The sequence below is a fragment of the Epinephelus fuscoguttatus genome, linkage group LG15 (assembly GCF_011397635.1).
Source record: "Epinephelus fuscoguttatus linkage group LG15, E.fuscoguttatus.final_Chr_v1".
Lineage (NCBI taxonomy): Eukaryota > Metazoa > Chordata > Actinopteri > Perciformes > Serranidae > Epinephelus > Epinephelus fuscoguttatus.
Window position 1 is genome coordinate 30,969,609 of NC_064766.1, and position 12,315 is coordinate 30,981,923.

The 12,315-nt window shown below is 39.4% G+C and overlaps 1 protein-coding gene across 1 annotated transcript; it reads right to left on the bottom strand.

The window, feature by feature from the left end:
• Window positions 1-266: 266 nt before the first annotated feature.
• Window positions 267-12,290, bottom strand: LOC125902854 (phospholipid scramblase family member 5). Its single transcript, XM_049599497.1, has 8 exons — window positions 12,162-12,290; window positions 9,563-9,920; window positions 9,397-9,474; window positions 9,090-9,282; window positions 6,282-6,393; window positions 6,103-6,202; window positions 5,145-5,203; window positions 267-396 (listed from the first exon to the last, which is right to left on the bottom strand). The coding sequence occupies exons 1-8, from the start codon at window positions 12,162-12,164 to the stop codon at window positions 370-372; spliced, it is 930 nt and encodes a 309-aa protein (XP_049455454.1). The 5' UTR covers window positions 12,165-12,290; the 3' UTR covers window positions 267-369.
• Window positions 12,291-12,315: the final 25 nt, after the last annotated feature.

The window sequence follows — 12,315 nt, forward strand, 5'->3', positions numbered from 1 at the left end:
AATTCCTCGGGAGCATTTTTTGGAACCATGTCAAGAAAGCGCTTATAGTTCGTTGAACAACTGTAATGCTGCCCATGTATGGTGGTGTGATGATGGGTGCAGGTGTGTGTCAGAAGTGAAGAAACACTGTTGGATGTACACCTGATGGATTATAGCAATAAATGTCAAATATGCATCTGCTGCTAAAGCTGGTCCAGTGTCTTTTTCTTTCATGAATATATGTAATCACTGATGTTTCCCCTGTTTTATTGCAAACACAATTCAGTGGTGTAGTCTCTGATGCCATGAAGAGACGAGTCTGGCGTGCCCCATTAGTTCCAGCCTTCTTTCAGTGGTGTTAGTTTTACTCTCATACCTCCTTCTCATGGATCAGCTCATTTCAAAGAACATGTAATTCTGTAGAGAAAATAGTGATAACAGGATTAAATGAGTGAGCCGATGTAATTATTAAAGGACAACTTCAGTATTTTTCAACCTGGTCCCTATTTCCCCATGTTTATGTGTGCGTATGATTCATGGGTACCACTTGTTCTAAAATTGGTTCAGTATTGAGGCGCGAAACGAGCTAAAACGGTAACGGGGGCAAATGCGTCGCAAATGCGGCAAGTGCTTTTTTTCGCCATTGACCGGTTCTGATCGCCAGTGCTATCTCTGTAGATAGCATATTGTAGCGGCCCTGGGGCAGTGGTGAGTGTGAATGAGTGGAGTCAGCTGTCAGTTAGTGTTGGAGCAGAGAGGGGGAGGGCTGCCCCGCTGGGTACTGTAATTGAGTATGTGTGTATGAAGTGTGTGTGTGTTATGCTAGAAGAGTCAGAGTTTGGGATGGAGTCTTTTACGTGCTACCCCCCTGGAGTGTTACTGGAGTTTTTGGAGTGCTCAAATAAACGGGCCTTTTTCCCAAACGCAAGAACAAGATGTGCGCAACACCCCGTACAGCTTTCACGGGCTGCCTTTGTCGGACGGCGAGATGCTGAACTTGTGGCTAGTTGTGCGGCAAATGGATGCTAACACTCCTGTCCAGACACTGCGCCTTGCAGACCATCGGGTCCGCAGTGCTCACTTCTCCCAAGATGACTACTGCCAGCCGAAGAGGAGAAGACATCCAATCCCGAAACACCTCTTCCTCAAGAAAACGGCTGTCCCACGAGTAGAGAGAGCTACAGACACAGTGGAGCAAAGCTCGTGACATCACACAGCCCAGAGGTAAGGGAAAGGCTAGTATGCTATTTACAGAGATAGCACTGGCGATCTGAACCGGTCAGTGGCGAAAAAACACACACTTCATGCACACATACTCACTTATAGTACCCAGTGGGGCAGCCCTCCCCCTCTCTGCTCCAACTCTGACTGACAGCTGACTCCACTCATAGCACTGGCGATCTGAACCGGTCAGTAGCGAAAAAAAGCACTTTTAATGCGCAAACTTATACGGGACGCATTTGCCCCCATTACCGTTTTAGCTCGTTTCGCGGCTCCCGGTTGCATCCGCCTCCCTCAATACTGAACTCAATTTTAGAACAAGTTGTACCCATGAATCATACGCACACATACACATGGGGAAATAGGGCCCAGGTTGAAAAATACCGAAGTTATCCTTTAAGGCCTTTTTCACAGCAGATATTTTCATGTCATTGTAGGAAAAGTACTGATGTTACTATTAACAATGTCTGTGTATTAAGCTGCCGTCCCAGTGAACATGGTAGCTTGTATAATACCAGAAACCTTGACTCTTCCATGAGTTATTTTAAAGGGAGAGTTCACCCCAAAGTCAAAAATACATATTTTTCCTTTTTCCTGTACTGCTATTTATCAAGCAAGGTTGTTGGAGAGTTCACCTTCTCTTAAATGTAGTTGAATTAGATGGTAGTCGGCTTGTGGTTCTCAAATCCACAAACCTTGTAAGAATTTTCATGTAAGAACTGTTCTTCCACCCAAACAACACCTGTTGACCGAATCACCATGCAGAAGGAAGTGTGCATCCACTGCTAGCTCACCTAGTACCCCTCTGCGAGCTAACATTACAGTTAAGCACAGGAAAGGCATTAGGCGCTGTCATGAAAAGAAGCCTCTCTATTAGTATATTCATGTTTCCTTCTATATGGTGATATGAGTGGTGGGTGAAGTTTGTAGAAAGAAAATCACTCTGACAAGAAACTGCTCACCACAAGGTCTGTTGTTTTATTCTTACTATGACTTTTGTTTACATACTATACTATGACTTTTTTTAAAATGCCTTACTGTGACTTTTTATGTACGATATTGAGTTTTTTTGACATGCTACACTATGACTTTTTTGACATATTACGCTGACATTTTTACTACTTTCTGATGGCACACTGTTACGCACTTTTAACATACTATACTATGATTTTGATGACTTTGACATGATGTACTCAGACTTTTTTTTGACATACTATAATAGGATTTTTTTCAGTGTACTATACTATGACTTTTTACATAAACTATAACGTTTTTATAACTTTTTTCAACATACTATACTATGACTTTTTTCGACATACTATGACATTTTTATGACTTTTTTTAACATTACTATACTATGATTTTTTTATTACTTTTTTGACAAACTATATTGTGACATGTTTATGAATTTTTTCGACATACTATACTATGACGTGTTTATGACTTTGTTCGACATGACGTTTTTATGACTTTTATGGCATATTATAGTATGACTTTTTTTTGACATACTATACTATGACTTTTTTGACAAAATATACTGTGACATGTTTATGACTTTTGTCGACATACTATACTATGACGTTTTATGACTTTTGCCGACATACTATACTATGACGTTTTGTATTACTTTTTTGACATACGATACTATGACGTTGTTTTTTTTTACTTTTTTCGACATACTATACTATGAGGTTTTGTATTACTTTTTTGACAAACTATACTATGACGTGTTTATGATTTGTTCAACATACTTTACTATGACTTTTTTCAACATGATATACTATGATGTTTCTATGACTTTTTTTGACATACTATACTGTGACGTTTTTATTTTTTTTGACATACTATACTATGACGTTTTTATACCTTTTTAGACGTACTATACTATGACTGTTTTTGACATACTATCCTATGATGTTTGTATGACTTTTTTTTTTTTTACATATTATACTATGACTTTTTTCGACATACTATTCTATTAAGTTTTGTATTACTTTTTTGACAAACTATACTATGACATGTTTATGACTTGTTCAACATACTTTACTATGACTTTTTTCGACATGTTACACTATGACGTTTTTTCAACATACTATAGTATGATATTTTCGACATACTATACTATGACTTTTTTGACACACAATACTATGATGTATTTATGACTTTTGTCAACATACTATACTATGACTTTTTTCGACATACAATACTGTGACGTTTTTATTACTTTTTGACATACTATACTATGACTTGTTTATGACTTTTTTCGACATATTTTACTATGACTTTTTTTGACATACTATGATGTTTTTATACCTTTTTAGACATACTATACTATGACATTTTTATACCTTTTTAGACATACTATACTATGATGTTTTTTTTTTAATTTCGACATACTATACTGTGACTGTTTTTAACATACTATACTATGACGTTTTTATACCTTTTTAGACATACTATACTATCATTTTTTTTTTTAAATTTCGACATACTATACTATGACTGTTTTTGACATACTATCCTATGACGTTTTTATGACTTTTTTTGACACATTATACTATGACTTTTTTCGACATACTATACTATGACGTTTTGTATTACTTTTTTTGTCAAACTATACTATGACGTGTTTATGACTTGTTCAACATACTTTACTATGACTTTTTTCGACATGCTATACTATGACGTTTTTTCAACATACTATAGTATGATATTTTCAATATACTACACTATGACGTTTTTATGATTTTTTCGACATACTATATTATGACTTTTTTGACACATCATACTATGACGTGTTTATGACTTTTGTTGACATACTATACTATGACTTTTGTCGACATACAATACTATGAGGTTTTTAGGACTTTTTTCCCACATAATATACTATGACTTTTTACTTTACATACTATGCTATGACTTTTTTGACATACTTTACTATGACGTTTTTATGACTTTTTCGACATATTATACTATGACTTCTTTTGACATACTATACTATGACTTTTTACTTTACATACTATGCTATGACTTTTTTGACATACTTTACTGTGACGTTTTTATGACTTTTTCGACATATTATACTATGACTTCTTTCGACATACTATACAATGCCTTTTTTAACATACTTTACAATCACTTTTTTAAAAATCATTATTCTTATTTTTTACATACTATACTAGGAGTTTTTATGCCTCTGCGCTGTTGATAGGCATGGCTGGATGCATTATGTTTTCGGCTTGTACATTTGTCCCTACATCTGATGTGTGTCCGTACCATTCTTGTAAATGCAATATCTTAGGAATGCCTTTAGGGAATTTCGTCAAATCTGACATAAATGTTCACTTAGACTTCACAATCAAGTTATTAGAATTATATCTAATATGATATGATGACAAAGTGATGACATTTCCAAAAGTTCAAAGGTCTTCACTGTGACATCATAATTTTCTGCTTGAAAGAAATAAAAAAATAAAAATAAAACCAACCTTTTTGGTTATTTCTCACCATCATTATATCTCATGCACTGAAGGGGAGACATTTGGTGAGATACTGAATTGATGACACTAATTTTGGGAGCCGATCTTGAAACTGTACTGATTGTAAAGCTCTTCTGTGCTGCCAGGTGGGAGACATGGATGTAAACTGTAAGTGCAGCTTTACTGGTGTGCAGAGGCATACAACCATGAGGCCATACTTTTAGTTGAAATATGTGTTTTGGTGCTTTGAGGACCACAAGCCAGTACCATCGAGTTCCATTGTATTTGAGAGAAAGTCTACAGACGATATCTCCAACACTCGGCAACTCACACCAAAACAATCTAGATTGATAAAGACCACTATGAGTAAGACGAAAAATATGCATGTTCGATTTTGGGTTGAACTTAACACAACAAAATACAGCATCTCCATGCAAGAATAATAACAGAAATGTATATGCTTACCAACAAGAAAGTGGCTGCCAGCAACAGCATTTTAGTCTGTGATTCCATACTCAGTGGCACTGGAAGAGTGACAGATTAAAATACAATTAAAAATACATCATGACAAACTATGGGATGCACATGACTACACAGCAGTGTTTTTTCAAATGTTTCTGTCATGGCTCCCACCCTACAATTTTTTTCATAATTAACAATAATTGGGGAAGTAACTACTTAAAAATGGTCCATATGACACCATCAGCTTCTTATGTTTATGTTTATGTCTGTGTTTATTTTGCTGAGAAAGAGACAATGCACATTAATTAACATGATCACTTAAGTCACGTAAATGTGCCAGATTTAGCCATACAGGCTAATTTTCATCTGCAGTCCCTGGCAAGTTGATGGTAGATGTGTATGTGAGAAAATTACAATAAAATAACATACAAAAGCACAGAAGCATATAAGCACAGATAATAGTGGATTGATGGCAAGTCCATAGAAGGAAACCTAAGCACAGAACAAACATATAAACACACAGTGATTGTCTTCGGCCTCATGCCTATGACCGAATCACAGCCGTGACGATATACGAGTATAACATCACTCCCTCTCGTGTGATATTGCTTAAATCAACAGACTGCAGTGTTCACAGCTCCACCTTTTAGTACCAGATCTGTGTGCTAGGTACTCCAACAGAGGGGGGGACCAAAAATGGGGACGGCACAGAACTGTTCCATTGGTACCATCCACAAGTTTTCACAGTCGAAACGGCGAAACAAGTGTACCGAACTGAACCGTACTGTACCCTACTGTACGGCTCGGTGGAAACGGGGCTCAACATGCCATGTTGTTAACATTGTTCCTTTAATCAAATTCTACTTGATTTTGTTGTGGCCTCCAAGGACAACGTGATAGGGGAAGTGTGGGACCCACATTATGAAGTATTTGAAATCACACGTCATGAGGCACAACTCACCCTCCAACCCAAAATATTCATGGTCCATGTTATGCTCATCATTGAAGCCAGGCCACTTCTTCCAGATTGTGCCTATTTTCTCTCCAATGTTGGAGACAATCTGATGAGACATCCAGAAACACTGAGTGAAATACACTCATAGAAACATGTTTAGTTTTGGGTTGTTTGAACATTACTACCTGGAATTGCTGGTTGGAGAAGCAGCGGTACGGACAGCAGGAGCCCTGGATCCTGATGATAGATGCTCCTTCTGAATCACACACCTCCAGGAGAGGGGTGAACATGCTCCACCTGAAAACAGCCAGCCAACACACACCAACATAACACATTAACTTACATAATCGTGCAATAAGCAAACTGGCAGATACACTGGCGAGTGCTTCACACACTGGCACAGCCCAGCCTTGATGCTTGGTTGATCACATTTTCAGCTGTCATGATTCTGCAGCACCAAAACCATTGTTTGCTCGGTGTCGGAAGAGTTCAAACTGGGGCATGCTTTATTCGAGCACAACTGAGAGAATATTTATACCAAGTAGATCTCTGGCCACCGAAACCTCTGCCAGGTCACTCTTAATTGGGGACAACTTCATTGACTGTTGCTTCTGGAAAAAACTCTAAATCCGACACACAAAGGCACCCCAGCTAACCCTGGAGTCAGATTTAGGCCAAATGAAGAAGTATTTTTGGTTTGACTACAGGAGACTGATGGTTGCTGCCATTCCTCTCATTAGCCAACATTCCCATTAGGAAGGATGCCGCATTCCTTCCCTTCCATGCAGCACAGGGCGGCTCTGTCAACGTGTCTCCATCCAAGCAGCTGTTTTGTGCTTTAAGTCTCCCAGGTTTAGACAACACCGCGGCTGGGTGGAACAGTAAAAGCTCTCACTGCTATTTACAGACAAGCCTGGACAACGACGATGGCTCGGAGTGGCCAGAGGCTGCGACTGACATGGAAAAAGGTCTCATATGACAAGATGCTCAGTCTGAGAATGTAGAGTATTAAGATTGTTGCTGCAGTATTCCGATAGTGGGGATTAAAGGGTCACAGAGTTCGTTCATTCAGATGACAAGAAAAATGAAAGATTACGTTTCAGAATTTTAACAGCAACATCTCTGTCCATGAATAGTGTCCCTTTACGTTGGTTATACCCACAGAAAACGCTGTCAACTGTTTTTATATGGTAGATTTTTTTTTTTATTTCTGTGAGCGCAACAAACAAAATCCATTCACCTCTACTGTGTTTTGATAGCATCATAAAACTCAGATAACGCTTTCTTTTTGTAATTTGAGTGAACTGATCCTTTAATGAGGGAACTTTAAAATCTCGTTTTGCATTTATTGCCATAAAAAAATTAATTACTATGATTAGATAAGGTATTACAGTTGAAGAAGTACTCACATCCTTTTCTTAAAGGGACAGTTTACCCCAAATTTTTTTTTATACGTATATTAATTCATTAATTTTCCGTAACTGCTTATCCTGTTGGGGGTCGCGGAGGGGCTGGAGCCTCTCGCGAGATGACGTCAGCCCAGAGGTAAGGGAAACGCTTAATATGCTATTTACAGAGATAGCACTGGCGATCTGAACCGGTCAGTGGCGAAAAAAAGCACTTTTAATGCGCAAACTTATATGGGACGCATTTGCCCCCATTACCGTTTTAGCTCGTTTCGTGGCTGCTGGCTGCATCCACCTCCCTCAATACTGAACCAATTTTAAAACAAGTTGTACCTATGAATCATATGCACACATACACATGGGGAAATAGGGCCCAGGTTGAAAAATACCGAAGTTATCCTTTAATGCTGTTGTCCTCAGCTGAGCAGTAATGTTAGCTAGCTCAGTAATGCTAGGAGAGCGACCAGTAGATGAATGCTTACTTCTGTGTGATGATTCTGTTGGTGGATGTAGTTCGATAGAGAGAAAATAGTTCCTATATGAAACTGCTCACAACAAGGTCTGTGGATTATCTTGAGTAACCAGGTCATGATTTCTGGAAAGAGACATTGCTGTTGAGTTTTTCATTCATTCATTCATCTTCTAACCGCTTCATCCTCTTGAGGGTCGCGGGGGGGCTGGAGCCTATCCCAGCTACAGGCAGGGTACACCCTGGACAGGTCGCCAGACTATCGCAGGGCTGACACATAGAGACAAACAACCATTCACGCTCACATTCACACCTATGGACAATTTAGAGTTATCAATTAACCTAGTCCCCAATCTGCATGTCTTTGGACTGTGGGAGGAAGCCGGAGTGCCCGGAGAGAACCCACGCTGACACGGGGAGAACATGCAAACTCCGCACAGAAGGGCTCCCACGCCCGGGATCGAACCGGCAACCCTCTTGCTGTGAGGCGAGAGTGCTAACCACCACACCACCGTGCCGCCCCTGTTGAGTTTTTTTCAAATATAATTTTTTGGCACTTTAGCTGAGTACAGTCTAGTTCCATTGTACTGAAGAGAATGTCAGACATCTTTACAGCCGATATCTTCGATACACCAAAGCAATCTAAACTGATAAATAGCACTAAAGGTACGAGGAAAAAAATGTGTATTTTTTAAATTTTGGGGGGGGGGGGAACTGTCCCTTTAAGTAAAAGTATTAATACACAATATAAAAATTAGAGCCTGCATTTCAGATTTGATTTAAGTAAAGGTATTTAAAAAATTTCAGTGAATTGTACTGAATCTATTATGTGGGACATTTCTAATTATATATGAGTGGATTATTTTTATTTATGCATGGGTAGCTAATTTTAACCACTTTACTGGATAGTTAAATTTATAACAATGCACCATAATCTATAAGCTGATCTTGTTTTTTATATTTAAAATGTATAGTAAAAAAAATAAAGTAAATATAGAGTAAAATATAGAGGTATAAAATGGCATAAAATAGAATGATCTATAAAGTACAAATACCTCCATATTGTGTTTAAGTAGTGTACTTGAGTTACTGTACTTGGCAGACTCAGACTGTCTTACCTCTGATGTACAGTGCCAATGAGATGTTTTTGAGGTGTGAAGGCCCTCATCTCCATCAGGCAGCAGCCGAGGCAGCAGGCGTCCACCCTGAAGGGCCTTTCAAAATAAAACACCTGCTGGCCCTGACAGTCAAAGCCCTGCAAGGAACAGGCCCGAGCTGGACCACAACACTGGAGGCAGACGCAGGAACTCTCTGACAGGACAGAGAGACCAAGGAGAAACATCATAACTCATCACTTTCTTTTTGATATGAGATGCAGATGAATGCTCTCAGTTTAGACACATGTAGCTGAACTGGGACCAGTACCTTCCACAGCCGCAAATAACTGTGACCTGATGCTCCCTGTGGCAATACTGTAGATCCTCCTGGGAACACACTGCGGACCTACAATGACAAAGCATTAGTCCTTTAAAACAGTCAAATCTCTGCACTGCAAGTACACAAACAAACAAAAGTAATCCCTCCTCCTCACCTTGCAGCTCTGGTCTGGCAGTGATCTGTATATGACTGACTGTTTCCAGCACAGACAAAAAGTGTGATCCTGCTGCACCTCCAGTCCTCTGCTCCTCCACCCCTGGCCTCCTCACTTTCCCCGGTGGCTGCGTGAAGCCATTCTCTATCTTTTCCCCAGGAGCCAGACCTGACAGCTGCTCATCAGATTCATGGTCAGGAGGCGTTTGGTGGCATTTTAGTCCAGGCGAGTGAGTGTCACACTCACAGGAAGGCCCACAGCGGCTCTGGAAAGCTCTGAAGATCATCTGGATGTGCTTCTCTCGCTCCAGATGACCAAAGGGAAGAGGCTGATTGGTCACTGCTGACATGGCGTAAAACTGAAAACACATGTCAAACTCAGCAATAACAAATAATAATAAATAATAAATGACAAACAGTAACACAAACAGTCACACTGTGTGACAGGCTTGTATGTGAGTGGGATCACACGGCACCAGTTTCTGTTTGGATGTAATGTTAGGCACAAGAATGGTGCGACATAATCAACCAGTTACAAAAAAAAGAAAGGATTGTAAATGGATAATTAAATTCTCCTTAAGGAGTTTAATAACTTCCAGTCCAACAAACTCTGTCTCTGAATAAAATCCTCTTACTTGCTATGGCAGCAGCTAAAAATGTATTGACCACATGGAAGTCTGACTCTAGGCCCCACACAACAGCAGCTGAAATGAACTTTTACCATACTGTACTTTAGACAAAATCATTTACAGTGTGAGGGAGGAGATGAAATTTTTCAATAACAATCATTTAGAGTTTTATGCCTAGTTACAACTACTGTATAATTGAAGAGCTACTGTGATAAAAAAGAAGAAGAAGAAGAAGATCTGGTTAAGATTTTTTTTTTTTTTTTTGTTTCAACAGAATTTATTGAGAAAACTGTACCGTGACATTGTATTGAAATTAATGATACAATACAATACGATATGATATGATACGATACGATACGATACGGTAGGTAAATTTGTCTTGGAGTCAGCAGCTGCACAAGTTTTGCTGCCTTACAATAATAACCCAGAAGAAATTAAAAGCATCCACCATAAAACAGTATTGCACATCAGCCACTCATGCATTGCACGTAACAACAGCACACAACAGAGCACCATGAGCAAAACACAACACAACCATGCATAAATGAATTTTTAAAATAATTGACTTTAAATTTGGGCGTCCTGTAGGCTACTGTCTGCCTGAGGGTAAAGGAGAAGAATACAGGAAGAGTCAGACACTATTCTCTGTGCTTGTCTGAGAACAGACTGCTCACACAGTGTAGGGAGGGACTGGATAGACTTAATATTTTTTTTAAAGTACATTTCAAGCAATACTTGGGAGTTTTTGGGAGCTGGTGGACTAGTTTGCTGGTTCCTAGCCTCTTTTGTGTGTGACCTTTAAACCAGAGCGATTTCCACTCAGGACCCTTGTCACAGTTGCAAGCAATAATTTTAGTTTCATGTGAATAATTTTTAGCAGCCTGAGGTACACTGCACAATTTATGAGCTAAAAGGTTCATGGTTTAATCGAGGGAACAATTGTTTTGACATAAAATTCTTAATGCAAGCTCTACCTAAAGCATGTTTCATCTCATATCATAACCCCTCACTTACATCTCATGGACTCTTGTTGGGGGTCCCAAGCCCCAGGATGGGGACCGCCAACAAGATAATTTCCAGAATAAATCAACCCATAATTCAGTCATTTTCCGTAAATGCTTATCCTACTGGGGGTCGTGGAGGGGCTGGAGCCTATCCCGGCTGACATTGGGCGAGAGGAGGGGTACACCCTGGACAGGTCGCCAGACTATCACAGGTCTGACACATAGAGACAGACAACCATTCACACTCACAATCACACCTACAGACAATTTAGAGTCACCAATTAATCTGCATGTCTTTGGATTGTGGGAGGAAGCTGGAGTACCTGGAAAAAACCTCCACTGACATGGGGAGAACATGCAAACTCTGCAAAGAAGGGCTCCCCCACCCCAGGTTCGAATGAGGAACCCTCTTGCTGTGAGGGTTACTGCAACACCATGCCATCAACCCATAATTTAAATCTATAAATACCCCTCCTTAGAACACAAACTAAATGTGGAAAAACTGTTTTGTTTTTCCGCTATAAAATGCAAGCTTACAAAAAAAAAAAAGAAAAAAAGTTGAATCTTGAATCTGTGAAGGAAGTTCAAGAAAAACAACTTTCCCCTTACCACACAGGGTTCCCTACAGCAAGTCAGCAGGTTCAGACAGATTTCTGGCACCAATATAAACATGCTCTCCTTAAAACAAAGTTATTTCATCACAGCAGCCACCATGAGCCTTCTTTTTATTCACATCACACACACTCAGCTTGCACAGTTTGGTCTCAGTCTACAGCTGCATGCAACACTGTGCAGTATATTCCTCCACAACAAAGTGCCATAATAAAGCCCAACCTCATGTCCTGCACATAGACAGTGATTGCTAAAAGAGTGCAACAGGTGCCCTTTTACCATATATATATTATATTAAGATTAGTGTGAAGACAGAAAATAGCACAATATAGAGCATTAAAAGACTATTGCTTACCATCTGTGGTCAAACTCCAGGTACCTACAGACTCTCATAACCTCTGATAATAAGTGTGAGAAGGACGAGATCAGACAAACATCCATGAGTCATCATGATCTGGAGGAGTGAGGCACAAACCTCCTTACCACCCCTGTGTGTTTGTGTGAATATT